At 41.3% G+C, this 27,109-nt stretch overlaps 1 protein-coding gene across 2 annotated transcripts; it reads right to left on the bottom strand.

Moving 5' to 3' along the window:
• Positions 1–1,457: 1,457 nt before the first annotated feature.
• Positions 1,458–26,883, bottom strand: nrbf2b (nuclear receptor binding factor 2b). Of its 2 annotated transcripts, none has more exons than XM_052027381.1 (4): positions 26,486–26,883; positions 15,874–15,958; positions 11,182–11,222; positions 1,458–3,409 (listed from the first exon to the last, which is right to left on the bottom strand). In XM_052027381.1, the coding sequence occupies exons 1-4, from the start codon at positions 26,513–26,515 to the stop codon at positions 2,672–2,674; spliced, it is 894 nt and encodes a 297-aa protein (XP_051883341.1). In that variant the 5' UTR covers positions 26,516–26,883; the 3' UTR covers positions 1,458–2,671. The 2 variants fall into 2 exon arrangements, with proteins under 2 accessions (XP_051883341.1, XP_051883342.1); XM_052027382.1 differs by lacking the exon at positions 26,486–26,883 and adding an exon at positions 17,396–17,535.
• Between the last annotated feature and the right edge of the window lie 226 nt (positions 26,884–27,109).

Below are 27,109 nucleotides of genomic sequence, written 5' to 3'. Positions count from 1 at the left end.
GGTTATGGGCCAAATGCTGGCAAATGGGACTAACTTGGATGGGGCATCTTGGTTAGCATGGACCAGTTGGGCCAAATGGCCCATTTCAGTGCTGTATGACTATCTTCAGCTGCTCATCAATGACCTTCTCCCCACCAGGAAACCAGAGGGGCTATGCAAAGTGAGGTAACAATCCAAAACTGAGCACCTCCTGCTGCTGATTTGGTTCTAAAAGATTTCCTTGAAATAGATATCCAAACCCTTTTTGTATATTTATTTTTTTTATATATAAATACACACACACACACACACACACACAAGAACTAGGGTCCATTTCACTCAGAGGTATTTTGCAATAATTTCCACAGGGATTTAGGGAGAATGAGATTCCTGTGGCAAAGTGACTCTGACTACAAAGTGAAATTATGGCAGAAGAAAAGCAGCCTACAGTCTTGGTGAATGCAAGAGTCGATGAGGGCATGTGGCCCACTCTTGCTTCTATTAATGCTCTTACTGATCCCTAATGACATTATAGGGCAGCATGGTAGTGGTTAGCGCGATGCTATTACAGCACCAGCGATCAGGGTTCGATTCCCATCACTGTAAGGAGTTTGTATGTTCTTCCATGTCTGCGTGGGTTTCCTCCCACATTGCAAAGACGTACAGGGAGGGAAGGAAGGGCCAGAAGGGCCTGTTACCACACTGTAAATAAAATTTAAAAAAGTTTAAAATTCTGTACCTGTACACTTTCTCTAGGACTCCAGAGAACAGAAGAACCTCATGCAAATTCTTTAATTTCATAGGTTTCAACAGTTACTTGGCACCCTTCTGAACCTCATGCAAATATTTCTAATAAAATACAAGTGTAGTGACAGGCTTTCGCACTGTGTTGGTATCCACTGGTCAGGATGCTGTCTTTGTTGGGATTCTAGAGCCTTTTTGGAGAAGGAAGGTAACATTTTTTGCAATGTTGTGGACTTGAGTGGGGAAGTTAATAGAATTTACACCAGGAGCTTTCTGGAATAGAGATTAAATCAATTACATTTTATAGTACAAAATACATTTAGCATTGAGGGCACACTAATTAATTAATTGATGCCTCAGATTTTGCTCCATGGGTCAATGTGGCAGGTTTATAAATGAGGGACATCAATCTGAACGGTCCTGCAACCAGCCAGGAGGAACTAGATTCATGAATAAATCAGTTCAGAGTAAATCTTTCAAGCCTTCTCTCCACCAAAGCCAAATACAAATTAAAAATTTGTTTGCAAAAAACCCACTATGGAACATTCATATTTCTTGCTTTAAATCATGGAGTCCTACATTTAACAGACTGTCACCACATGCTATGCAACAGACTACCCTACCTAATCAGTTTAATTAGCCCTAAAGATACGAATGCAAAGTAAATATGTTCATTACAGACTGGGAGAGGCAGTTAACTCAGGGTTGGAGGTACCGAAGCAGTAAAACATAGGTTTAAGTAAACACAGGTTTATTTTGCAAGACATCAGAATTTTGAGGAAGGGACACCTTGGTCTTCTGGATCAGGTACAACAGAAAAATGCAGGCAAATATCTTCCTGTCCTCATATTCAACAGAAAAATTAAAATAGCTCCTCGGTACAGGCAGAGGTGAAGCAGAATGGATACCCATTATTTTGTTACAAACCTGTGGACTTTGTCTATCAGAACGGAGACTTGAACCTCTGATAAAAGCGACAAAGATTAAAAAACTAGCCAAATTTAAACTGCATTAGAATTAACTGGAAGCAAACATTAAATTCTTGTACTTAACACGAGACACTATAGTTGCTACATTGATTATTTTAATGGCGCCATATTTGTGAGGCACTGACAGTTTCTTTAGAGGAATGATTTTTATAAGGCACCTGTCATGTTCTGCTGAAGCACCCTTTATGATGAATTATTTTAAAGCCACTCAGGATCATGTAAACTGTAATAAAATAAATGCCCATTTAGATGCTGGTCAGAGGGAGGAATGCAGGTCACAACATCAGAAGTCTCCTCCTCAAACAATGCCATATAATCTTTCAGCTCTCCTGGTCCAATGGCAGACCTCGCCTCCAACACTGACCTGGTGGGTTTAAGAGGGGTTAGAACCTCCAGCCAGCTGATTCAGAGGGAAGTGTACAAATACATTACCACAGCATTTAAAAGAATGATAATTTCTATAAAATCAAATTGCAAGGATAGTATTTTTATTATCTGATCTTCAAATCAAATACTGATACTATTTATTCATTCATGCAGCAACAAAAAAGTTACAGTTCATCTTTAGACAATTCATATCACACAGAGTAATTTGCTTAGATTGAAAGACTACAATAAAAAAGGTATACAATGATGCACCCCAATTATTGTAATGTAAACTGATCATTCAGAAGTTGTTGATTTGGTTCCCTCATTATACAGTAGAAATACATGTAATGTTCCTGATTGGCTTTGAAATACACATCACATTAAGAATTCACTGAGTGGCACAGGCTGATTCATGGAGGCGAGTACCCAGTTGTAAACAGTGCCCCAGTCCATCTGGATGAGAAAGTCATAAAGATCACACATACGATCATCTGGCACTCGTGTCGTACACACAACAGGAACATTAACTGCTATTCTGAGGCACTGTACCATTTATTTGATAACAAACTTTTTTTTTGCAAGTATACTCCCTATAGTTTGTCTTTTGAGGTTTCCTTTTGGTTGTCCAATAGTTCCTTCAGGTTACACACAACCTCCTCAGGAAGTTCTAAAAGGGGGAGATCATCCAATGAAATGTCCTGAGCTGGCATTTCCAAAGGAGGAAGGTTGGGTATTGGAATGTCTTTTGCTTTCCCAGCATTGGTGGTGTTATTGGACGGTTGACTCAAGCACCATAACTCCGACTTCACAAAGTCAGAATCCACATCCAATTCCTTCTCCAACGGGGACTTCCTAAGCCTTGCAGTCTCTGCCTTCAGCTGCTTATTCTCCTTCCTTAACCTCTCATTCTCAGCGATAAGTAGGTCAACAAGTCTTTTCAGTTCAGCAATTTTCATCTCTTGCTCCTCAATCCTCGTCTTGTCATCTATAGGAGTTTTGCTCACTGCACAGATTTTTGAAGCAACGTGCCTCTTTTCTAACAGAAAGAGAAGAGTGTCTGGTTCCCGATCGCAGAAATCCTGAATCTGTCTCGGATATTCCTCCTTGTTAAGGCTACCTATTTCTACACTTGCAGAAAGTGTCTTCAGACCATTGGATTCATCAGAAGATAGTTTTGCAGATGACTGTGGATCAATCTCCCTGTCTGTTGCTGCTGGATGTAACTGAGCCCTCAGCTTTTCTTCTCTCTTAGCTCTCTTCCACCTCTCATGAATTAAAAGCTGATGTTTGATATGACTGTCTCTCTGTAGCTCCAATGATAATAAAGCCTGAATATTGAGAAAATAATAATTCATTAATATGGGAATAAGGTCTTCACATAATTAACATTTCACTAACTATACCGAAACATATAGCAGTAACTCTGTAACACAGGTCAGAACACAAACTGTTAAGGGTTGTAGTTGTTCAGTCACTCGCTCCAGTTGGGTGAATCCCACATCCCCAGGTAGAAGATCATACAGAACTAAGGGATGAAATAGAAGCAACACTTGCTTCATTTGTCAGAAGCTCTCAGGGTGTCTGAGAGCTGATCACTGGTCACAATGCATGTGGCTGGGAGAAAGGAAAAGCCAATCTGCCTAAAGATGTTATCAACTTTCCAAAATCTCCCAAGGATTTCCCAGAGTCAAACCTGCACACTGACTGCATTCTCCCAACAGCACTGTGAAACAGAGGCACTGTCAGAGGTGGAACCAGATTGTCTCAGATCTGACCCTGGAATGATTCTCAGGCTGCACATCTGCTCCTTCACCAAGATCACCTTTTCCATCTACGTTCCAGCCTCAGTTCATTGCTGATGAAATTCTTACCCATGTCACCAAAGAGTTCTCCTGCACATTCTGCTTCACTCTACCCTCCATTACCATAGTGGGGACGGTGTGTGTTTGTTAATTTGCATCATCACATGAATACAAGCTGTAATGACAGAACTATTTGATATCATCTAATGCCTTCCCTTGGAATAAATCAAATACATAGGCTGAGATCTCCTTGGTGACGTGCAAAAGACCCTGAAGGGATTTTATTCACGTAGCCCTGTGTCACATAAGTGTAAAAGTAGACGCCTGTCAGTTGGTATTAACAAAGTGCTAGAAAGTTGTGAACCAAGCTTTCCTGGCCACGTGTGATGAAAGCAAAGCTCTGGTCCTGCGTCAAACAAAAATGTTCCGTGCTAAAGAGACAGTTGTAGAGCACAGAAATAGGCCCTTCAGCCCACATGACATGCTAACCATCATGCTCCTAACCCCACTTGCCAGCACTTGGTCTACAGCCTTTAATGCTTTGGCAATTCAAGTGCTCATCTAAATTCCAAGACACATGTTGAATGTTGTGAGGGGACCTGCCTCCACCAACCCTCCTTGGGCAATGTGTTCCAGGTTCCAATCACCCCCTGGGTGAAATAAAATCCTTCACAACTCATCTCTAAACCTTACCCTAATCCTATGTTCTCTAGTTTCAGAAGCCTCTGATATGAAGAATAGCTTCTTTTGATCTGTCCTATCTATTTCTCTCATCATTTTGCATACTTCCACTCCGTCTCCTCCATTCCAAGGAAAACAAACCCAGCCTCTCCAGTCTCATCTCACAACTGTCATGCTTCATCCAGGAAACATCCTGGTGTAGATCTCCTTTGTACCGTCGACTACAATCACATCCTTCCTATGATTTGGCAACCAGAACCGTACACTCTTTCCAATCTAAAATTAAAACGGAAATGGTCTTCCCTTACAAAATTTTAAAATGAAGAACTAAGTCGGCCTGTGAGAAAACAGGGCAAAAGATTTGATCAGAAAATATGGGAAACCTAATCTATTTTCCAATTTAGCACGGAACATTTTTGTTTAATGAGCACTGTTCCACAACAACAACTTCAACTTTCATAACTCACTTAAATGTACAAAAACACACCCGGATGCTTTGCAGGAACATTAGCAAACAAAAAACTTAATACTAAATCACAAAAGGAGGGCAGGTGATAAAAGGCACAGTCAAAAAGGAAGCTTTATGCATAATCTTAAAAGGAGGAAAGAAGTGGAAAGGTTTGTGAGGGAATTCCAGAGACACAAGAGACTGCAGGTGCTGGAATCTGGAGCAACAAATAAATTGCTGGAGGGACTCAGTGGGTCAGGCAGCATCTGTGAAACACCAACTGTCCAAGACCCTTCCTCTGGGCGGAAAGATAGAGGGGAGATAGACAGTATAAAGGAGCAAGGAGAAGGGATGGAGCAAGAACTGGAAAGCAATAGGTGGATCCAGGTGAGGAGGGGTGATGGGCAGATGGAGGAGGGGACAGTGGAAATAGGGACAGAGGCTGGGCGGTGATGGGTGGAGGCAACAAAGGGCTGCAGATGATGGAACCTGATAGCAAAAGGAAGGTGGAGGATGGAATCAAGTAAGGGAGGTGGGGAGGGCAGAAGGGAATAGTAGGCGGAGGGGACCCAGTGGGAGGAGTGCATGGGTGTTGGGCAAATGGACTGGGTGGAGGAGGGGAAAGAAACAGGGTGACTGGGGGCTGTGGTGGGTAGATCAGAAGGAGAGAGAAAAATGAGACAGAGGGGGAGCAATGTACCTGAAATTGGAGAAATCCAGAGTTTGGGGCCATGGATGTAGTGGCAGAGCTATAAAGCTCAAGGACATTTAACAGGCTATAACTAGATTAGTGCAGATCTTGGAAGGTTAAAGCCATGTAGAAGAACAAGAGACAGGAAATGGAAAATCATGCATGAATTGAAAAACATTGATGAGAATTTAAACTCAACATGTTGCCTAACCAGAAGCCATCAAAAGCCTGCTGAAGCACACAGTTCTGCTTGCTGATCTGTATGGTTCAACAAGCAGAGCAACGTTATAGAATCGAGAGATACAGGCCGTGCAACTCACCAAGTCTGGGCTGACCATCAACCACTTATTTACACTAATCCTTCATTAATTCCATTTTTTATTCTCCCCACAATCCCCTCAACTGCACCCAATTCTGATGTTGAGGGTTGAGAGCTTTGCGTTCCTAGGAGTGAACATCACCAATAGCCTGTTCTGGACTAACCACGTAGATGCCATGGCCAAGAAAGCTCACCAGGCTAAAGAAATTTGGCATGTCCCCCTTGACACTCACCAACTTTTATCGATGCACCATAGAAGGCATCCTATCTGGATGCATCACGGCTTGGTATGGCAACTGCTCTGCTGGGGCCGCAAGAAACTGCAGAGAATTGTGGACACAGCCCAGCACATCACGGAAACCAGCCTCCCCTCCCCTCCATGGACTCCGTCTATACTTCTCACTGCCTTGGTAGAACAGCCAACATAATCAAAGACCCCATCCACCCAGGACATTCTCTCTTCTCCCCTCTCCCATCAGGTAGAGGGTAAAAAAAGCCTGAAAGCACGTACCACCAGGCTCAAGGACAGCTTCTATCCCGCTGTTATCAGACTATTGAACTGTTCCCTAGTACGATAAGATGGGCTCTTGATCTTACCATCCACCTCGTTATGACCTTGCACCTTATTGTCTACCTGCACTGCAATTTCTCTGTAGCTGTGACACTTTACTCTGCATTCTTTATTGTTTTACCCTGTACTACCTCAATGCACTGTGCAATGAAATGATCTGTACGAATGGTATGCAACACAAGTTTTTCACTGTACCTCAGTACAAGTGACAATAATAAACCAATTCCAATTCTACCACTCACCCACATACCAGGGCAATTTACAGTGGTCAATAAACCTACCAACCTGCACACCTTTGGAATGTGGGAGGAAACCCACATAGTCACTGGGAGAACATGCAAACTCCACAAAGACTGTATGAGAGGTCAGGATTGAGTGTTGCGTGAACACAATTTAGCACATTAGGAGATCGCCAGCAGATCTCTGGATGATTTCGAGATCATGGAGAGTAGGATGAGAGTGTGTTGGAATTGTTCAGCTGCAGATGTAACAAAGACATGCATGAGGGTTTCAGCAGCAGAGGCGAGGAAGAGGTGGTGATTTGCTTTGACTGGAATATAGCTTCCTTTAATAATCATGCAATATCTAAAATATCTTACACATTGGTTAATTTTAGCCTGTACATTTGGCTGTTAACAGCTCAGTGAAGAGAACAGTAGAATGGAATGGTCAATCCACATGATCTTTGAAGCACTCTTTACCAGATGAGGTTAATTATTATTCTGGGCTTGTACTTCTACAACCTGTATTTGGAAGAAACTCTGCTTTATTGCATCTTTCCTGTGAACACAATGCCCTCTGTAACCAAAGGGATGTTTTATTGTAAAGGAAAGTTAAAACTCAACAACAATAATACAGAGCTGTTAACAAGGCATCTTTGTATCATGGCTTTCTGAGACAGAAGACTAGTTGCATTGTTAAATGCGGAATTGCTTCATAAGTGCTTAGGGGCTCAGATGGAAGGATTCCAAACTGTTAACAAAGCACTCGAAAAGCTTGACGAAATCTGATGCTCACTTCCTTAAAAATCTTAACTTCAAATAAGTGACCAATATATTGAAATGGGAACATGTAGTCTTCATGCTCAAGACAACACTAATTAGAATGTGTATATATGGTTAGAAATTAGTTATCTTTTCCAGTGGCCAATTTTGCAGGATTTTGCAAACATTCCAATGAGATGCTAGTTTTAAGAGATCCAAAGTGGTTAGGATAGGCAGCAACACCTCCAGCACGACTATTCTCAACACTGGTGCCCCACAAGGCTGTGTCCTCAGCCCTCTGCTCTACTCCCTATACACTCATGATTGCATGGCCAGATTCTGCTCTAACTCCATCTACAAGTTTGCAGATGATACCACCGTAGTGGGCCGTATCTCAAATAATGATGAGTTGGAGTACAGGAAGGAGATAGAGAGCTTAGTGACATGGTGTCATGACAACAACCTTTCCCTCAATGTCAACAAAAGAGCTGGTCATTGACTTCAGGAAAGTGGGCGGTGTACATGCACCTGTCTACATCAATGGTGCCGAGGTTGAGAGGGTTGAGAGCTTCAAGTTCCTAGGAGTGAACATCACCAATAACCTGTCCTGGTCCAACAATGTAGACACCATGACCAAGAAATCTTACCAGCGCCTCCACTTCCTCAGGAGGCTAAAAAAATTTGGCATGTCCCCTTTGACACTCACCAACTTTTATCAATGCATCATAGAAAGCATCCTATCTGGATGCATCACAGCTTGGTACGGCAATGACTGCAAGAAACTGCAGAGAGTTGTTGACACAGCCCAGCGCATCACAGAAACCAGCCTCCCCTCCATGGATTCTGTCTATACCTCTCACTGCCTTGGTGAAGCAGCCAGCACAATCAAAGACCCCACCCACACGGTCATTCTCTCTTCTCTCCTCTCCCATCAGGCAGAAAATACAGGAGCCTGAGGGCACATACCACCAGGCTCAAGGACAGCTTCTATCCCATGGTGAGAAGAACAGTTCCCTTATATGATGAGATGGACTCTTGACCTCACAATCTGCCTTGTTTGACCTTGCACCTTATTGTCTACCTGCAATGCACTTCCCTGTATCTGAGACACTTTACTCTGTATTCTGTTGTTTTTACCCTCCAGCACCTCAATGCACTCTGCACTACCTCAATGCACTGTGTAATGAATTGATCTGTACGAACAGTATGCAAGACAAGTTTTTCCACTGTACCTCGGTACAACTGACAATAATAAACCAATACAAAGCAGGTGTTAGCCTCCTTGCATATGCTGGTGAGGAGATCAACTGAGGACTCCTAGCAGAGTAAGCAGCTATCTTGATCTGTTGAATATGGCCTAGCAAATGGTCACGTTGAATATTTTGTTTTAAACATCAAATTCTCCCACCACCACAGGACTGCTGATGATCACAGCTGGAGGCATAGGCTCCCCTCCTGCTGTCCCCTCCTCACCATAGGCAGCAAGGCAAACAGCCCTCATGTATTTTCTAGAAGGTACAGATTGCCTTTGGAGCCTTGGTTAGCTCTGGTCCCTCACCAAACCTAATGAAATCAGGTTCACTTTTAGTCAGGCCTTGTCCTTTTGATTGGGATGCACAATACCTATGCAGCATAATTCTGGGCCCAAAATGGATTCAGATGAATTTTTACTCTCGGGACTTTGAAAGTAGTTGACAGCTATGGTTCTCAAGTGAACTTTTTGAGTAATTGATATCCAACTGTGACTCAACCATGAACATTTACACCAATTTAGTGAAAATACTGTAACTTAAGATACTACTTGCATCAGTTCTTTCCCCCATATAGTGCAACAATTCCAGCCAAGAAATCCAGGCACCCATACAACCTATGCATGTGCTACCCTGGTCCATGTGGCTGTCAGGAATGCATTACAGCAGTCTGAACTGATTTGGCTGCAGTTTGTAAAAGTACAGGAGATTTATGTCAAAAGGATTTACAGAAAATTCAATGATTGTGTAAAATACCTAAAGAGTTACAGCAAATTTAATTGAACTAAACAATCAGTCAGCTAATTCCAATGTTGATTTCCCTTTCTGAGGGAAGAAAGTGGAATAATTGGCTCAGTCCACTCCTCATTTCTACTGAGGTACAGTGAAAAACTTGTCTTGCATACCGATCGTACAGGTCAATTCATTACACAGTGCAGTTACATTGAGTTAGTACAGAGTGCATTCATGTAGTACAGGTAAAAACAATAACAGTACAGAGTAAAGTGTCACAGCTACAGAGAAAGTGCAGTGCAATAAGGTGCAAGGTCACAACAAGGCAGATTGTGAGGTCAGAGTCCATCTCACCGTTCAATAGTCTTATCACAGTGGGGTAGAAGCTGTCCTTAATCTGGTGGTACGTGCCCTCAGGCTCTTGTATCTTCTACCTGATGGAAGAGGAGAGAAGATAGAATGACCTGGGTGGGTGGGGTCTTTGATTATGGGAAAATTATGAAAATTAGCTGGAATTAATCGGCTGAGGAGGCGAGGTGTGGGTGCAGTTGCAAATTCCTGGAAAATAGTTAAAGCAATTACCACAGGGGAAGACACTGGAAAAGGATAAAGAATATCCAGAGAGTTTAAGGTATTTTCTTAGCAGGGGTGCACAACACCTAACTCTACAATACATTTGGATTAAAATCTGTGTGACATAATGAAGTGGTTTACAGATGATACCAAAGGGTGTGGTGTGGTGGAGAACGAGGAGAAAAAAAAAGTTGTACACTACAGATAGATTTTTTAAAAATGGTCAGCTGATAAATGGAATCCATGCTGACAAAGCGTGAGGTAGGTACTGCAGAAGCGCAGACACAGAAAATTAATAAAACATTTGGCTGTAAGATAATAAGATTTGTAAAAGGACAAGGTGATTTAGGAGTCAATGTCCACAGATCCCTGAAAGTAGCAGGACAGTTTGATGAACTGGTTATAAAAGTGTTTGTTGGCTGAGACGTGAAGGTCATACCAGAACTGCATAAAATGCTAGTTATGCCGCAGTCAGAGTATCGTGTAGTTTTAGTCAACACACCAGAGGAAGGTTGGGATAGCAGTAGAAAGGGTACAAAAGGAAATATACAAATATATCATCAGGGCTGTAAAGTTTTAGTTATGGGAGCAGACTGAGGGGAGATTTAATTGTGGCATAAAATATCATGAGACACCTAGATAAAAGGTGAACAGGAAGGATCTATTTCCCTTGGCAGAGTCAGTAACTAGATAATTTAAACCTAGGTTAATTGGTAAAAGGGGACAGGAGGAAGACTGGAGGTGGTCTGAAACACACTGACTGGAATGATGCTGAAGAAATTTTCAGGATGCACACTTGAGGAGACATAACCTGCGAGACAATGGACTTAGAAATGCGAAATTTGAGCGTCTCAAATAGCTCCTTTTTTTGGCTGGTATGGACGTGAAGGGTCAAATGCGTTTTACTGTGCTGTAAATTTGATGTTTTTTTTTGATATTGGATCAGGAGAGGGCAGAGAGTGCTAAGCAAGAAGTATTTACTTCCTTGATTCAATACAGTGCTATATAAAGTACTTGTGAACTAATTGCATTTCCTCACTCGATGCATACCTGTTCTGAATGTGTTAGTTTCATGGCTTCTCCAAGATGGTCTGCATAGAAAGAAAGAAAATCCATTGTCAGTGGATCATGTATGATGTGGCATTAACAAGTAACAAATGGACCACACTTCACAAAGTAACCTTCATAAATGCACAGGACAAATATAACAAAAGATCGGGGCTTTACAGACAACAGTAAAACCATCTAATGCACAATTTATTCCATACTATGAGAACAGTCCCAACTTAAATTGAACAATGGATATTAGGGGAAATAACAATGTAGTCAAAAAGTAAATAGGTAACTAAATAACAGGTGTAACCATAGCATCCAGGTGCACTACTTTCATATTATCCAAGAAATAAACTATGTTTGCATATTTAAATATCTACACAAATGAAGCTGTGTAGCTTCACTGATCAAAGTATAGCCACACACCACTTTACATCTTTACCTAAACGGTGAGGTTAAACATCATCTGTATACTTTAAAATAAATATTGAAATCATATGCCATGTCCCTAAAATGCTGGACAAAAACTGGATTACAAAAAAGTCACAAATCAAAATATTGACATTAAAAAAAGTTTACATAGGTCATCCGAATCCAACAGTACGTTTTACAGCTTCAATTCATCTCAATGTAGCAATGGGCAATTGAAGTTCATATTTAATTATTGGCATTTTCAGAAGAGCCATTTCCTTTCAATTTATGTAGCAATTTTGAAAAATACTGAGAAAATATTGATCAGGCAAGAACTCCATTTGTGTGGAAGTGTGTGACAGAGAAATTGGCCAAAGCAACACTTGGCTAGGGAGAAGAAATGCTGGTTTGGAATCGTTACCTGCATGAACTATGTGCATGAATACAAATGACCACAGTAATGGTAGCACCAACTGTTTACTTTATGTCTAACATTCAAGATAAAGCATCAAAACTTACAGGAATCTCCTGACGTTGTCTTATATTGTTATATAAATCACCACATTGGTTATATACTTACCTGCTTATCCTTCATTTTTTTTTGTATCTGTTAGGATCTTCCAAACCCATCTACTTCCCTTGTGAGGAATTCTAGAATCTAAAATGATTCTAAATGAATTTAAAATGAATCTTAAATTGCAGCATATCACGCACGGTAGCACCAGTTTGTACCATCTACAGGAAGCAATGCAGCAACTCAACAAGACTCCTTAGACAGCACCTTCCAAACCCATGGCCTCTACCAGCTAGAAGGAAAAGGGCAGCAAAAGCATGGGAACACTACCCCCACCTGGACGTTGCTTTCCAAGCCACACATCATTCTGACTTGGAAATATATCACCGTTCCCTCACCACCGCTGGTTCAAAATTCTGGAACTCTCTCCCCAATAGTATTGTGGGTATACCCACACCTCAAGGACAAGCAGTTCAAGAAGGCAGCTCACCTCTACCTTCTCAAAGGTAATAAGGGATGGGCAATTAAATGTCCACTTTTGTGTGTGGCTGTTTCAGTTGGTGTGTGGACCCAAAGTACATGGGCACCAAGTGTCACTATGTGCTGAGGTTCTACCTGTCCCTGGTGTTGCAGAAGATAGGCCTGGCCCCATTACCGTGCAAGACTCTACTCAGCTGGACGTTGCTGCACTACCTGTCCTTTGTGGAAGAGTCCTTCCAAGTAAACATCTTTGACCACAAGTCCATCAGACAGTGGTCAGCGCAGAATGTACTGCAGACACTGCGGGACAGGGACACTATGGATTCTGTGGGTTTGTTCCCCGAGCAAATGGTCCAAAACATATGGCAGAACGCCTCATCGCCAGATCTGACCAACAAGCACAAAGACCTCGCTTGGCTGTCGGTGAGAGGGGCCCTCCCAGTCAGAGATTTCCTCTGCAGACAACATATCACCCCCAATGTACACTGCCCTCGGGATGGCTGTGGTGGGGAAGAGACGGTCACCCTCCTCTTTGCTGACTGTGGATTTGCTAAGAAGATGTGGAGGCGGATGCAAAGGTCCATGTCCCGGTTCATCCCCAGCAGCTGCATGACAGAGGACTCTCTGATCTACGGGCTGTTCCCAGGGACACACACTGAGGCAGACATCAAGTGCTGCTGGAAGGTCATCAGCTTGGTGAAGGACGCCCTTCGGTCTTGTTGGTCTTCCAGCACAGTGAGATGTCTGTCAAAGAATGATGCAGACTGGCACAGTCCAGGCTGCAGGAGTGCATACGGACAGAAGCACTGAAACTCAGTGCAGCCAATGCTAAGGCCCTGTTGGGAAGGACCACAGTATAGGCCTCTTCTGTTACTGCTACACTACCGTGCCACTATTTTTTTTTATTATGAATTAAGTTTACTTTTATAGAAAAAAAATAAATGCTGGCTCAGCCTGCAAAGCCCACATCCCCTGAATGAATATAAAAACTATTGTTAATGATTTGCTTTCAATGGTTCGTACTTTCATCCTGCTACAATGATCCTTTGAACATGTAACAATACAGGAAGAGGCTCCTTGGCCCATGATGCCTGTGCAAACCAGGATGCCAAGATAAGTCTGCCTGCACGTGGTCTATATCCTTCCTTTCTCTGCCTGTTCATGTTCTTGTCTAATACCTCTTAAATGTTGCTATTGTATCTGCTTCCACACCCTCCCCCGGCAGCTCACTTAAGGTACCTATTACTCTGTGTAAACAAAAAACTTGGCACATAAATTTCCTTTAAGCTTTCTCCCCTCTCACCTAAAAGCTATAGCCTCTAGTATTTGACATTTCCAGCCTGGAAAAAAAAGATTCTGACTATCTATGCTGTCCATGCCTCCCATAATTTAATATATTTTTATTGTCGTCCCCTCAGCCTCTGATGCTCTAGAGAAAACAATCCAAGTTTGTCCAATTTTTCCTTATAGCTAATACCCTCTAATCCAGGCAACATCCTGGTGAACCTCTTCTGCACCCTCTCCAAAGCCTCCACATTCTTCCTGTAATGCAGTGACCAGAACTGGACACAAAATTCCAAATGTGGCCTAATTAAAGTTTTACACAGTTGCAACATGACTTGTCAACTTTTATATTCAGTGCTCCAACCGATGAAGACAAGTATGCCGTACACCTTCTCTACCACCCTATCCCCTTGTGTTGCCACTTCCAGGGAGCTATGGACTTGCAGCCTAAGATCCCTCTGTACATCGATGCTCCTAAGGGTCCTGCCATTACTCTATATTTTCTTCTTACACTTGACCTCCCAAAGTGCAACACCTCACACTTGTCTGGATTGAGCTCCATCTGCCATTTCTATACCCATATTTCCAACTGATCTATATCCTAACCCTTGGCATTGAACCATTCCCACTTTGTGTTGTTTGGCTATCTGAGACACACATCAAAGCCTTTTCTGATCCCTTAAATACCCAGAAACACCTGTGCACGTATATCTCAAAATACAAGTATTTATTAATTGGTGGAATTTTACCACCCAACAGAATCTTCAAAGGTTCAAGCTTTTGATATCGCACTTTTAAAAAGTTAGCAATGCAAGCACAGAATAACAAGCATAAAACCATTGAAAGTATAATGGAACGGAAGAATTTCAAGGGCTGAGATCTGGCTGGCCAGAAATTTCATCTTCCATTGTACCACTTCTACCCTTCCATTAAATATTTTTCAGATACTTCTTAAAGTCTTTTTCAATACCCTGATAAAACTGTTCTATCTCCCCAGGTTGTCCATCTTATCATCTGATGAAACATTACTGACCTGAAATGTTAACTATTTTTCTATCCAAATTGCTGCCTGAGCTGTGAGTATTTCCAATATTTTCTGTTTATTTTTCAGCTTTAAGACAACAGGCAAAAGAACCAGAGGGGAAGCGAGAAGAATATTATTATGTAGCAGGTCTACAATCTGGAATACACTGCCTTAAGGGTGTGAACATTTTTCAAAAGGTAATTTTCTGATTGCCAGGGTAATGAAGAGCAGGTAAATAGCACTAGTTGATTAAAACTCTCTCAAGGATCTGGCACAAGCACAATTAGCTGAATTTCCTCTTTCTGTGCTGTATGCCTTTACTACCTACAGTCATGACTGTACCATAACTATTCTTGAGGTCTCACACTTTTGATCATATATAAATTTGAGTTCATCTAAAACTCCAATGCCCTTATTTTAATTTGCATTAAGTCTCATTCATGTTATCTTTGTGCTTAATAGCATGGTCAGCCAATATACACAGTCTCACTATTCTGTTTTTCTGCAGCCGCCTCCTTGTCCATAATACTTCATAAATTATTTATAACTGTCTATCTTCTCTGATTCTAACCTCTTGATGTCCCTCCACAACTGGTGGCTGTACCTGCAGTTGCCTATACCCCAAGCTTGGGAATTCCTACTCAGTCACCTCTCTGACGTTGTGGCTTGCACTCAAACTTTATCCAATTACAGTCCTGTGAAACACCTTGGGACATTTTACTACATAAGGGGAGCTCTATCAACGCAGGTTGTTATTAATTTCATATTTTTCCGTACTGGAAGGAACTACAGCAAGAATAGCAACCAAGCCCATAAAATAATCAAACATTTCTTTGCCCAACATAAATCACATTATGTAACTTACCCTAAAGTATTTGAATCACAATAAGAACAATTGGCTTTCAATTGCAAAAACGTCCGAAGTGTTTTACAGAAAAACTTGTTTTAGTTTTATATGCTGAAAAGATTCACCAACCTGCAGCCTTCCCATGACAATCAATTGCTTCAGCATATTTTCCTGCTGCTAGCATACGCTCCGCCTTTCTGCTTTGCTGGTGAGCCTGAAAGAAACAATACTTCTAAGCAGGATGCACTTGCAGTAAGTCATTTCAAATCAAGAGGACTCTGGCCTTGCAACTGAACTCAGCAGTTTTATCAATTCTGCTGGAAAGGACTGTGAAGAGAGTGAGTGTGTAGACTCTCTTGTGACATTACGTCTCCTCTTACTGATCCCCAAAGAATGCCTCAGCAGCAATTTCACGAAGTAACACACAACAACACGTGAACAGATTGCACCATGTGTACAAAAGACAAAAACACAATCAACACGAACACCTCAGTGGGGAATATCCTATTTCCAGATATAATAGATCATCAGTCTGAAGCTGCTGTCGTTGTACTACCTTAAAATTACAGACTAAGTTGCAATTATCTATTTCACACTATAATCAATGCTTCCCTAAAGACACAGGGAGAAATTTCTTCTGAAATGTTTGAAATGCTGGTCTTTGCATTTCACAATTAAAATTATATTCCAACCCTCTCAGATTACGTCCCCTTACATTACAGCAAACAAATCTGTATTTTGTTCCGCCCAGCACAGGTCATTCTGGCAGATCAGTGGGTAATCCCCAGGTTAGGAATTGTACAAGTCATAAATACAACTGCAATTTGTTAATTAAAGTGGTTTTAGATTCTGAGATATCATAGCACTTGTAATCCCATCCTTCTCTCATATCCAAGGTCTTTCCTGTTTAATCGCTCCCAGGTTTACAAAGCACTGAGCAGCCTGGGGGTCTCCTAATCGTTCTTTTGCTAATTCACAAATTTAAACATCTCACTTTTAACAATTGAGACGTTTAATTGGTGCACAAACACTAAAATTCCCTCTCCAAACTTGTGTCCCCATCTCTACTTTCTCTTTAATATCCTCCTTAAAACCCCTCTGACCAAATTTTTCCCTGTACCATCATCTTTCATGACTTGGGGTCAAATTTTTGCCTGATCATGCTTTTGTCACATCTTTGCTGTATTAATGGGACTATACAAATCGAAGCTGCTGTTATTGTTGAAGTTTCAATAAACCCAGCATGCTTTGTTCAAAAACGGTACATGCAGTTCACTGAAATGTCCACCTCTGAGAGCCAACAGAAAACAATGCTTAAAGTGGGAAGTGCAGTAGAAGCAATTGAAGGGTGGCACTGTTCACTAATAATTCTGCTTTTTACTGGTGGGCTCAGAATTTTGAGAGATTCATGACTGAAACGTGGGACAAGTTAAGCAATATTTTAAACAAAAACACCAAACAGTTTAGGGACAATATGGAAAATTAAAATAACAAAATGCAATGTCATCACGTCAGAGCACAGTACATGTCTGGTTCTACAACACACTGAGGCTAAACTTTTGGAATTCTGTCATTTATAATAAAATAGATACAACTAGTTTAGCAATAGTTCCACAGCCATTAGACTTATTAAGAGTTTTTGTCCACTAACCTGTACACGTGTGAGAAAATCACAACGTGGTGAGCAGAGAAATGGAAAAGCCAGACCACTTTAGATAATTCAGGTGCACATGTCCAAAAAGAGAAATAATTATTCGAGTGATCTGTAGCAAGGTTTTCTACTGATAGCTCAGACTGTTGACTCAGTTAGTCAGCGCAATATTTGGAACATCATGTTTACAATAACACAGGATGTCAGAATGTACTTTGAACAACTGCATGCAAAGTACAGGTGTTAGACAGTAGTTTACAAGAAAGGCTTGTGGAAATCTCACACAGATAAATTACTATATTCACTGTAGAGTTTTACAGGCATCTGCAACAAAACTAAATAAATGTATGATGCAGTCATACCACAATTGATTTTTACTAATTGCTGAAAACCTACTACAGGATCACAACCCAGATGAATATGATAAAAGTACATTTTCTTCACAATCTTGCTTTGTCAATCAGAGGAGGGGAGTACAGTATAATATTTCCAACCAGTGGTTCTAGGGATGGTAGAGTTATTTCCTGCAATTTTACCCCACAAAATTCCTCAACCTCAGCTAGGTTACAGCATGGAAGTCACAGGGTCGGTCAATTCCTCAGTTTGGAAGGAGCTGGGGTGGAAGGGAGGGGGATGTGGGCAATGGTTGAGGGGCAGTGTAGGGGAAATGCTACCTGGACATCATTCTTACACAATACACAACAAACTAAAATGGACAAAATCTTAATCAAAAGCTCTGACAAGCAAAATGGGTTCATGTGTATATATAGCCCAAGAAACCTTTTACACTGATTCCTCACCCAAATAAATGATTTACTTAATAAGTGAACAGATAGCAGCTTTAATCTCCACAAGTTACAACTGGCTGTCAGAGGAGGACGTTTCAGTGAACTACATGTATTGTTTTTGGTGTTCCTGATTCCAGCCAATGTCTTGACACAAGCAAAAATGAACCAAGATAAATTGTTTTTAGTGGTCGGACTAGTTGTTAAATTAACATCATATGTTGTGACTGGGGAAAGTTCCTTTTCCAGCTCAAGTGCCTTATGTTATCTGATATAAACATCAATTCTCTAATTTCTCTATAGTGAAGGCAACTCAATATTTCACGTTTGAAGTGCCTGACATGAAACGCAAGTTTATATACACTCTCCTTACACAAATGGTCATTTTGACTTTGGAAGATTGTGCTTAGACAGATTTTGTACAAGTGATAATGTCCATTTCTATTTCACTGTCATACAGTTTGAATTGTCTTCATAAAGGAAACTGGAAATAACTAAGCTTTTTTAAAATTCTATTTCTTATGCTACCATTTCTCCAACTGCAGGATGGAGTCTGCAAAGGAATGGAAAAACCTAATCCACACTGTAAAACTAACCTGGATGATAGGTAAAGCAGCTCCACAAATTTGGCTGGAATACTCAGCTAGTTCCTTCCTGCTGCCTAGCAGCACCTATTTGGGCATTCTCTTTTTTCTGATGCTGATTTCCATTTCTTCCACTTTTAATTGAACACTCACCCAACCCAAATCATTTAAGCAGCTTGCTTCTTCCTGCTCTCTGGGCTTTCTGCTGGGACAAGGGGAGAAAGGCAAAGGAATTAGGAAAGTGAGGAAAAGGGAAAGCGAAGGAATGTACAAGGAAGAAAATGCAGTGATGTTGAAATATGAGTAGATACGAAATGAAAGAGCAGACAAGTGAAACAGCAACCACATAGTGTGTGGTAGAGGCACAGAACAATGTCGGGTTTTGTAAATGCAAAGGAATAAAATAGCAGAAGGAAGTGGCAAGTGTTTAAAAAATTGGTAATGGAAAATGGAAAAACAAAATAAGGAAGAAGACAGATTTAAAATATTACCGTCACTATTAGATGATTTGACCTTGCAGTTTTCATCTTCATTTCCATACCAGTAATCTCTGCATTATTTTTCAGGTATGTTTGGTGCAAACATTTTTTGGAGGAAACATTTTAGATGTCAGGAAAATTTATATTAAAAAAATGACTGTAGTCTCTCTCTTTAGTGAGTCAGCTACTAGTACTCCCTGCCAATTCACAAATGTCTTCTTGAAAAGCTGTTTTTAGACCCTTCTGCTTGCAATAGATACAATCATGTAAATTAGGTTTTGCTAATGATATGCTATACTGGTATAATATTTGATAGGCTTTGTGGAAGGTGTTAAAATATCTTTATTACCATGTGCAATAAGATACAATTGTAAGTGCACTTAGGAATTCTGCATCCACATGCATGTGATGCTCCCACTCTTTGATTGAGGTACATAGCATTATTTGTTCACAAGCTTAACAACAACTAGCATTTACATGGAGCATTCAGCATACAAAAACACCTCAGGGTATTTCACAAGACAGTTAACGAAAAAAAAATTGGCAACAAACCACATTAGAATCTTTGCAGCAGGTGACTAAAAGCTTGGCCAGAGATTTTAAGGAATATCATACAGAAACAGAGTTAGAGGGTAAATGGCGCTAAGGTGGGAATTCCAGAGTTTAGGGCATTGACAGTTGAAGGCACAGCTACCAAAAGCAGAAAGTATAAAATCAGAGACACCCTAGAGTCAGAATAGGAAGATCGTAGAGTTGGAGGATAGGGATTTAGGAACATGCATGGTCATGGAGGGATTTAAACACAGTACCTTGATCTTTTTTCCAGCTTCTGCAATATTAAGTAGTTTTACAAAGAAAAGTAACAAAGAAAACTACAAAGAGAGACTCAAATCAGAAAAGATTTGAAGGCTCAATATCTGGGATACAAAACAAGTCAAATAATAACCTGCACCTAAAGGTGCTTTGAAAATCAGTTATGACACTACATGTAAGTACAGCCCGAAACAAACCATAACCATTTCCACTTTCCTGACTAGGAATTCAATGGGAAAATCCAAGGCGTACATTGAAATTCTAGTGCACTCAAATTGGTAGGCGGTACAGCGGGGGTGCTAACAACTGTTTCTGTTGCAGCTAGTCCACTGCAAATGTCAGTTCGCATTCCCAGAACGGAATAGGTACTGCCAAAGGACAAAGATCAAAGCCTGGAGTTGTGTTACCAAAAGCAGCAGCCAGGGTGGTCTTGGAGTCATTCAGCATGAAAACAGGCCATTCAGCCCATCATGTCCATGCCTGGGCATCCAACTGTATTAATTCCATTTCCAGCACTTGGCCCATAGTCTTCTAAGCCTAGGCAATTAAGTACTCATCTAGATACTTCTTAAATGCTGTCTGCTTCCACCACTCTCTCCAGCAGTGCATTCCAGGTGCTCACCACTCTCTGGGTGAGAAATGTTCCCCTTAGAACCCCTTTACATCTCTTACCCCTTATCCTAAATCTATAGATTTATTCACTTCTGATGAAGGGAAAAGTTAACTACAGTCTACCCTATCTATACCCCTCAGGGTACCTCAGTCATGACTCCCATAATTTCCTCCTCTCCAGGGAAAACAGACCTAGCCTCTCCAATCTCTCCTCATGACTAAGACACTCCAGTCAAGGCAACATCCTGGTGAATATCCTCTTCACCTCTCCACCCTCTAGGAAAGATGTGATAGTGTTGGTCACCAGAACTCCTTGCAGTACTCCAGCTGAGGTTGACCAATGTTTTATAAAGTTGGAGGTAACCTCCCTGTTCTTGCATTCAATGCATCCTATATGTCTTATTAGCCACATTATCTACCTGTGGTGCCACCTTCAAGGATATTTGAACTTGCAAGCCAAGGTTTGTTTCTCTCTGTTCCTCAGTACTCCCTAGGTCCTTACTATTCACAGCTTATGTCCGAGCCTCATTAGAACTCCCAAAATTTATCACTTCACAGTTAATAGCATTAAACTCCATCTGCCATTTCTCAGCCCATTTCACCAACACATTGATATCACCCTGTGGTCTAAGGCTACCCTGCTCACTGTCAACAACTCCACCAATCTTTGTGTCATCTTGCCTCCTACATCCACATCCAAATCATTTACTTTTATTACAAATAGCAAGGGTTCTAACACCAATCCCTGTGGAACACCACTAGTCACAGGCATCCAATCACAAAAAACAGCCCTCTACCATCACCCTCTGTGTAAGGGGATGTATGGTAGAGATCGAGATGGAGTGGGGGCTTGAATCATTGAGTCAGGAACGTGGTGCAAAATGACTCTGAAACAGTTATTATTGTGTTTCACCTGCCAACATCTATTTTAAATCAAAACAATGACAAAAAAGTGATCTCTATGCTCCTACTTTTTAATAGCTAATTTTGCAAGCTTCTGATAACTTCTTCCTTGGCTATTGCTGGATACCACTTCTTCCACTCACTCAACATTCCTGTACAAGAACAGCCAACAGGGAAGCTGAACTATGAATATTAGCATTCAGTTTTGGATACTATACCTCAGGAAAAATATAATGAATTATTGCAGTAAAAACATACCAGGACTTAAAGAGTTAAATTGCAAGTATAAATTACATACACTTTGGTTGTATTTCCATTAGTTTAGGGTGATCCAGTCATGGGTCCTATACTGGAAAAGGGATGCAGTGGAGGAATCTAGATAAGTCATCCAGATTTGAAGTACATTTTCACATAAAGGGTTGTAGAAGTCTGAAGCATGATCCTCTAAAAGCCGTTGATACATGGATTTAGTCCAGGGGGCTGGGGGAGGGGGTGGCCGGCTGAGACTGAGAACGACAGATTTTGTTTGGTAAGCAGACCAGCAAGGAAAAGGAGCGGATCATGGATTATGGTATAGATCATGGTTTAACTGAAGGGTGTACACTGGCTGAAAGACTTGTGTAACATTTTCGTCAGTGTTCTCATATTTTACAGTGAAATAAAATTAGTGATTTAGGTCTTTAATATTAACAATTCCAACAAACTCTCAGGTGGGCTCAAACTTATTCACATTGTAACAGCTGTGAGGTTTATGGGATGCTTGTGAACAATAACATTGCCACGTAACCAAGTAGGATGAGAGATCCAATCAGGCAGCCTCTTCCTGCTGCAGCTAAATGTACCCTTTTTCAAAACGGGAAGCAGGAAGTGTTTAAGGCAGATCATGTTGGCTTTTTACAACAGACTTGAGTTGTTGCTTTCCAATACAATATATGTTAAACTTGTTGCTATTTTCTCCACAACATGACAATTCCTCAGATTGCAAATAATTCCTCAAATATAAGCAAATCAGTCTGCTTCCAAGCAACTACCATTTTAAATGACTCTTGTGGAAACAATGGGAGGAGCTCAAACTGACTCAATCTACAATGTTAACTCTTAACTTCAGTACTCTTCTTCCAGCTATAATCAACAAGCAACAATTGATCCAGAACTACTCACTGTTCACTACTGAATACTCATTCCCCAATGCTGAATTTCAAAAATCTTTATATTCATTTAAAATGCCATTTCAACCATCCTACTTTACAACCTTCTCTAAATCCAAGAGTTGGAAGTTCCACTAATTTCCCTATAATCAAAACAAGGACACTGGTTCACCTTCAAGAACCCAAACTTACTCCATACATCTCTGCAAAATCGAAACAGATTCAACACATTTTTCCATAAACTCAGGAAGACAAGAAGTGACACAGTGTTCCATTATTTAGAATCAATTACATAATAATTTTCTACATGTAATGTAAGGCAGGTGGTTTTTAACTGCACTCCTGCTGCAAAAACCATCCTGACTGAGCAACTGTCTTTTTGATAAAGCATCAATCCGATGCCCGCTTGAGCTCTTGGGTGGAAAACTTTCCACAATATTATTCTGCTGTAAAGTAGGGGAGTTTTCTCAGATATGCTGGACAACATTTTTCCTTCAAACAGCAACTTTATATGTAACAAAATGCCAGGGCCTTTCACTAAATTTACAACAATTCAAAAGTAAAGAAATGCAAATAAAAGGAATGAACTATATAAATTCTAACTTTTCTTTGACATGGTCAGCTTCCAGATATATCCCAATGTGACTTTACCACCATCTTTGGCCTTGACCCATGTGTTGGGCCACGTTCCACTTGATATAAAATTATGGATAAGCCAGAACCTTGGGTTTCAAACTGAGGGGAAAAAAAAATCACAGAAAATTCATCGAATCCTAAATATGTTATCTGAGCCCCAGTTACACTCTCCAACTTTAGCTCCCTAGTCTCAATCATTGAAATTTGTACATTTCCCATCATTTCTCTCTCTTCCTCTTTCCTATATAATTTTTAGTGACTGTTCCCCCAACCACCAATTCTAAATCGTCATGTTTATTTGAATTATCCAAGCATCTTTGTGAAACACTTTGCAACCAATACAATTTTGAATCAAAAACATGGAAGTGGTTGCTACTTCATGTAAAATGTCTGTTTGCTTTCATATAAAAGGACTTAAAAGCATTTACACAGAGGCTTTCACAACCCGAACCTGAAATAACTTCGAATTGTACACTTTGTTGTGATAAAGGGCAATGTAGTAATCAATTTGGAGGGATAAATATTGGCCAGTACACTGGGAAAACTCCCTTACTCTTCTAGCCTCCTGGAACACCCAAAGCGGCAGACCAGGTCCTGGTCTAATGTCCCATTCAAAAGCCAATATCTCCATGAAGCAGCCCCTTAATGATATAGTATGGTGGCATCCCAATATGCATTTTCAAATCACTGAACTGTGGTTTTAAGCCATGACTTTCCGAGAGAGGCAAGACAATTACTGAACCAAAGCTGACTACTTAATGAATGGTCGGTCACCACTAAGATTCAATGTGCTGGGTTTTGGAATGATTTATTGAACTGAACAAGAGCTCATCTGCTTTAACTAACAAAACTAAAGCAGCATAGAGCTAAAAACATGGAGAAATATTGTAAATTATAGAAAAATACAAGCCTCCAAAATTTGTTATTCATTGCAATGTACTGAACTGAGCCAATAACTTCCATAACTTTGTTCATATATCACGAATGTATCCAAATGAATAAAAACACCTGCTTAATTAACAAGCATAAAGGTTAAACAAAGTGTTCTTAAACTAACCCGTGAAGTATTATATTTATAATAATGGTTATATTCTGAATGAATAACTAACATAATTAAGCTGTTTTTCTATTCAATTCAATATACTAACATATGACTTCTGAGTATTTTTAAACTCTCTTTGATTTAATTTTTATGAAACAAGTATATATCACATTAAAAACTGAAAAACTCTTGATTCCAGTTTCTTAAAAACAGTGAAGGAGCATGAATAAGAATGTAAGAAACAGGAGTAGGGATATGGACCTTGAACCTTTTCGACCATTCAATAAGATTATAGTTCATCTGATCTTGGTCTCATAGAACATAGAAGAGTACAGTACAGGAACAGGCCCCCTGGCCTTTAATGTCTGCATTGAACACAATGCTGAATTAGACTAAATCTGTTCTGCCTGTACGTGATCCCTCCATTCCCAGCATATTCATGTGTCTAACAGCCTCTTAAAACGCCACTATTGTATCTGCTTCCAACACTATCTCTGGCAGCCCATTCCAGGCACCTGTCACTCTCTGCATACAAAAAAATTGTCGCACACATCTCATTTAAACTTTCCCCTTTCACCTTAAATGCATATCCTCTAGTACTTGACAGTTCTACATTGGGAAAAAGATTCTGACCATTTCATCTCCACTTCCTTGCTTGTTCCCCCTAACCCTTTGCCATCCAATATATCAAAAACCTGTGCATATCAGCCTTGAATATTTCATTGACTCAGACTCCAATGCTTGCCAGGTTATAGAATTTCAAAGATTCATGCCCCTCATCACAGAGAAAGGTGGTTAAATGAGTTGAAATTTTAGTTTTCATACTTAAAGAAACTATGCTGTCAGTTTGGTGTTTTCATCAGACCCTGATTGTTTTTCTTGATTTGTAATATTTTATTCTAATGAGACTCCAGGAAAGATGAGTGTATCTTAAATTCAAACCCACAAAGGAAATTTCAAGCAGTTCAATATATTGGACAGTAAAGCTAGATTAGCAAACTATCCTATCAAGGCCCCTTCTTTCATGGATGTGAAACTTCAGCCCAGTCATCTCAACGTGAAAGCAGATGTAGACAGCTGAACTACTCCTGCTAAATTAAAAAGATGTCATGAAGAAAATCAGTTGGCAGACTCCAACCTACATAGTCTCTCACCCTCCCCATTCATGAGGCAGCAAAGAGCCAGCATGCAAAAACTTTGGCCTATAACAGAGTGATGTATAACTGCAACTCACATTATTTAATCAAGCGAAGAAATGTCTCAACATACTCTTTTGGGTCATGGGGTCAGAGCACCTAGATCAGGCCCTTTGAAACACTGCAACAGCGCCAGCAATCCGGCACCTACCTACACTAATCCCATATTTCCTCTCAGATCCCCATCCCATCCCCCAACCTCTCAGTCCTTGGCTTATGAAACAGGCTCTTTGGTAACCGAATTGCCTCTGAGTCAGAGGACATGGATTCAAGTCCTTCTCCAAAGACTTGAATATAAAATCTAAACTATCAACTGAGTGCAGGGCTGGGATTGCTGCAGCCAGGAGTGCCATCTTGCAGATGAGATATTGAAGCTGTCTAGTGGAGTCAACTGATATTTTAGTAGTGTTGAAGCTTTACTCCCCCCAGTCACGGTCAATATTTATTTCTCAACCAACATCACTGAAACAGATCATCTAGTCATCATACTGCTGTTTGTGGATTCTTGCTATGTACAAACTGGCTGCTCTGGTTCCCGAGTGCAACACACACAAAGTACTTGATTGGTTGTAAATACTTGTCAGTGTTCTGAAAAGTGGCATGTGAACGTGGGTCTCTATTTTAATCTTGCTCATTTACAAACAGGGCGAGGACATTGACAAGCTAAACAACAACAGCCAGTTTGGCACAAACACTGGAGCAAAGGGCCCAGGGGAAGATGACACACTACAGGAGGGTAAATGGACATGTCCCACTGCCTCCAACTCCGTGGCACGGCGGCTTTGGGGAGATGGACAGATCCATAATCCGATGGGCAGCGCGGAGGGGCCAGCCGGGAGCAGGGCCCGCGTCCCCACAAGCGAAGCCGGTGAAGAGGAAGCGGATCACTCACCAGGTTCAGTGGGCTTTCCATAACGTCCATTGGGTTCCTCCTCACTCCGCCGCATCCGAGTGGTCGGGCTCAGCTCAGCCCGGCCGCCATCAGGCCGCACTCACCAGGGCTGAGGGACAGCATCAGTCGAGCCGAGCTGGGCCAGGCTAGGCCGGGCCAGCTGCTTCTCCCTCCGGGCGGAGGGAGCTGCACTCAGCTTGCCCCCTCCCCCGGCTCCGCTGACGACAGCACCGCAGCCCCTGTTGCGTCGATTAGCTCCGTGACCTTGGACCTCTTCGCCCCCCCCCCCTCGCGAATGCCACGAGATTCTGCGAGATCCGACCGAGTTGCCGTGGTTACGGAGCGGCTGGAGAAGGCCCGGCGGTGGTTCTCCCTGTGGAGGGGCTGCTCAGGCGGCGGGTGTCGATCGGCAGTCGGTAAATGAAAGGCAGTATCGAGCGTGTTGAATAATAAAAGCATTTTCTTCTTTTTAACTTTGGCTATTTTAACTGCAGTAGTTCGCATTTTAACTTGCGGCAGGGTCTCCCAAAGCGGTGCACGGTCAGCCGTGCAGAGAACAGGTTAGGGGATCCGAATGGTGAGGCGCCGGGAACTGCCCCGCAGCCGGTGGGGGCGGGCTGGGTG

The sequence above is a fragment of the Pristis pectinata genome, chromosome 12 (genome assembly GCF_009764475.1).
Source record: "Pristis pectinata isolate sPriPec2 chromosome 12, sPriPec2.1.pri, whole genome shotgun sequence".
Classification (NCBI taxonomy): domain Eukaryota; kingdom Metazoa; phylum Chordata; class Chondrichthyes; order Rhinopristiformes; family Pristidae; genus Pristis; species Pristis pectinata.
The sequence above is the reverse complement of the archived record's forward strand: the minus strand, read 5'-3'. Positions and strand labels throughout refer to the sequence as shown.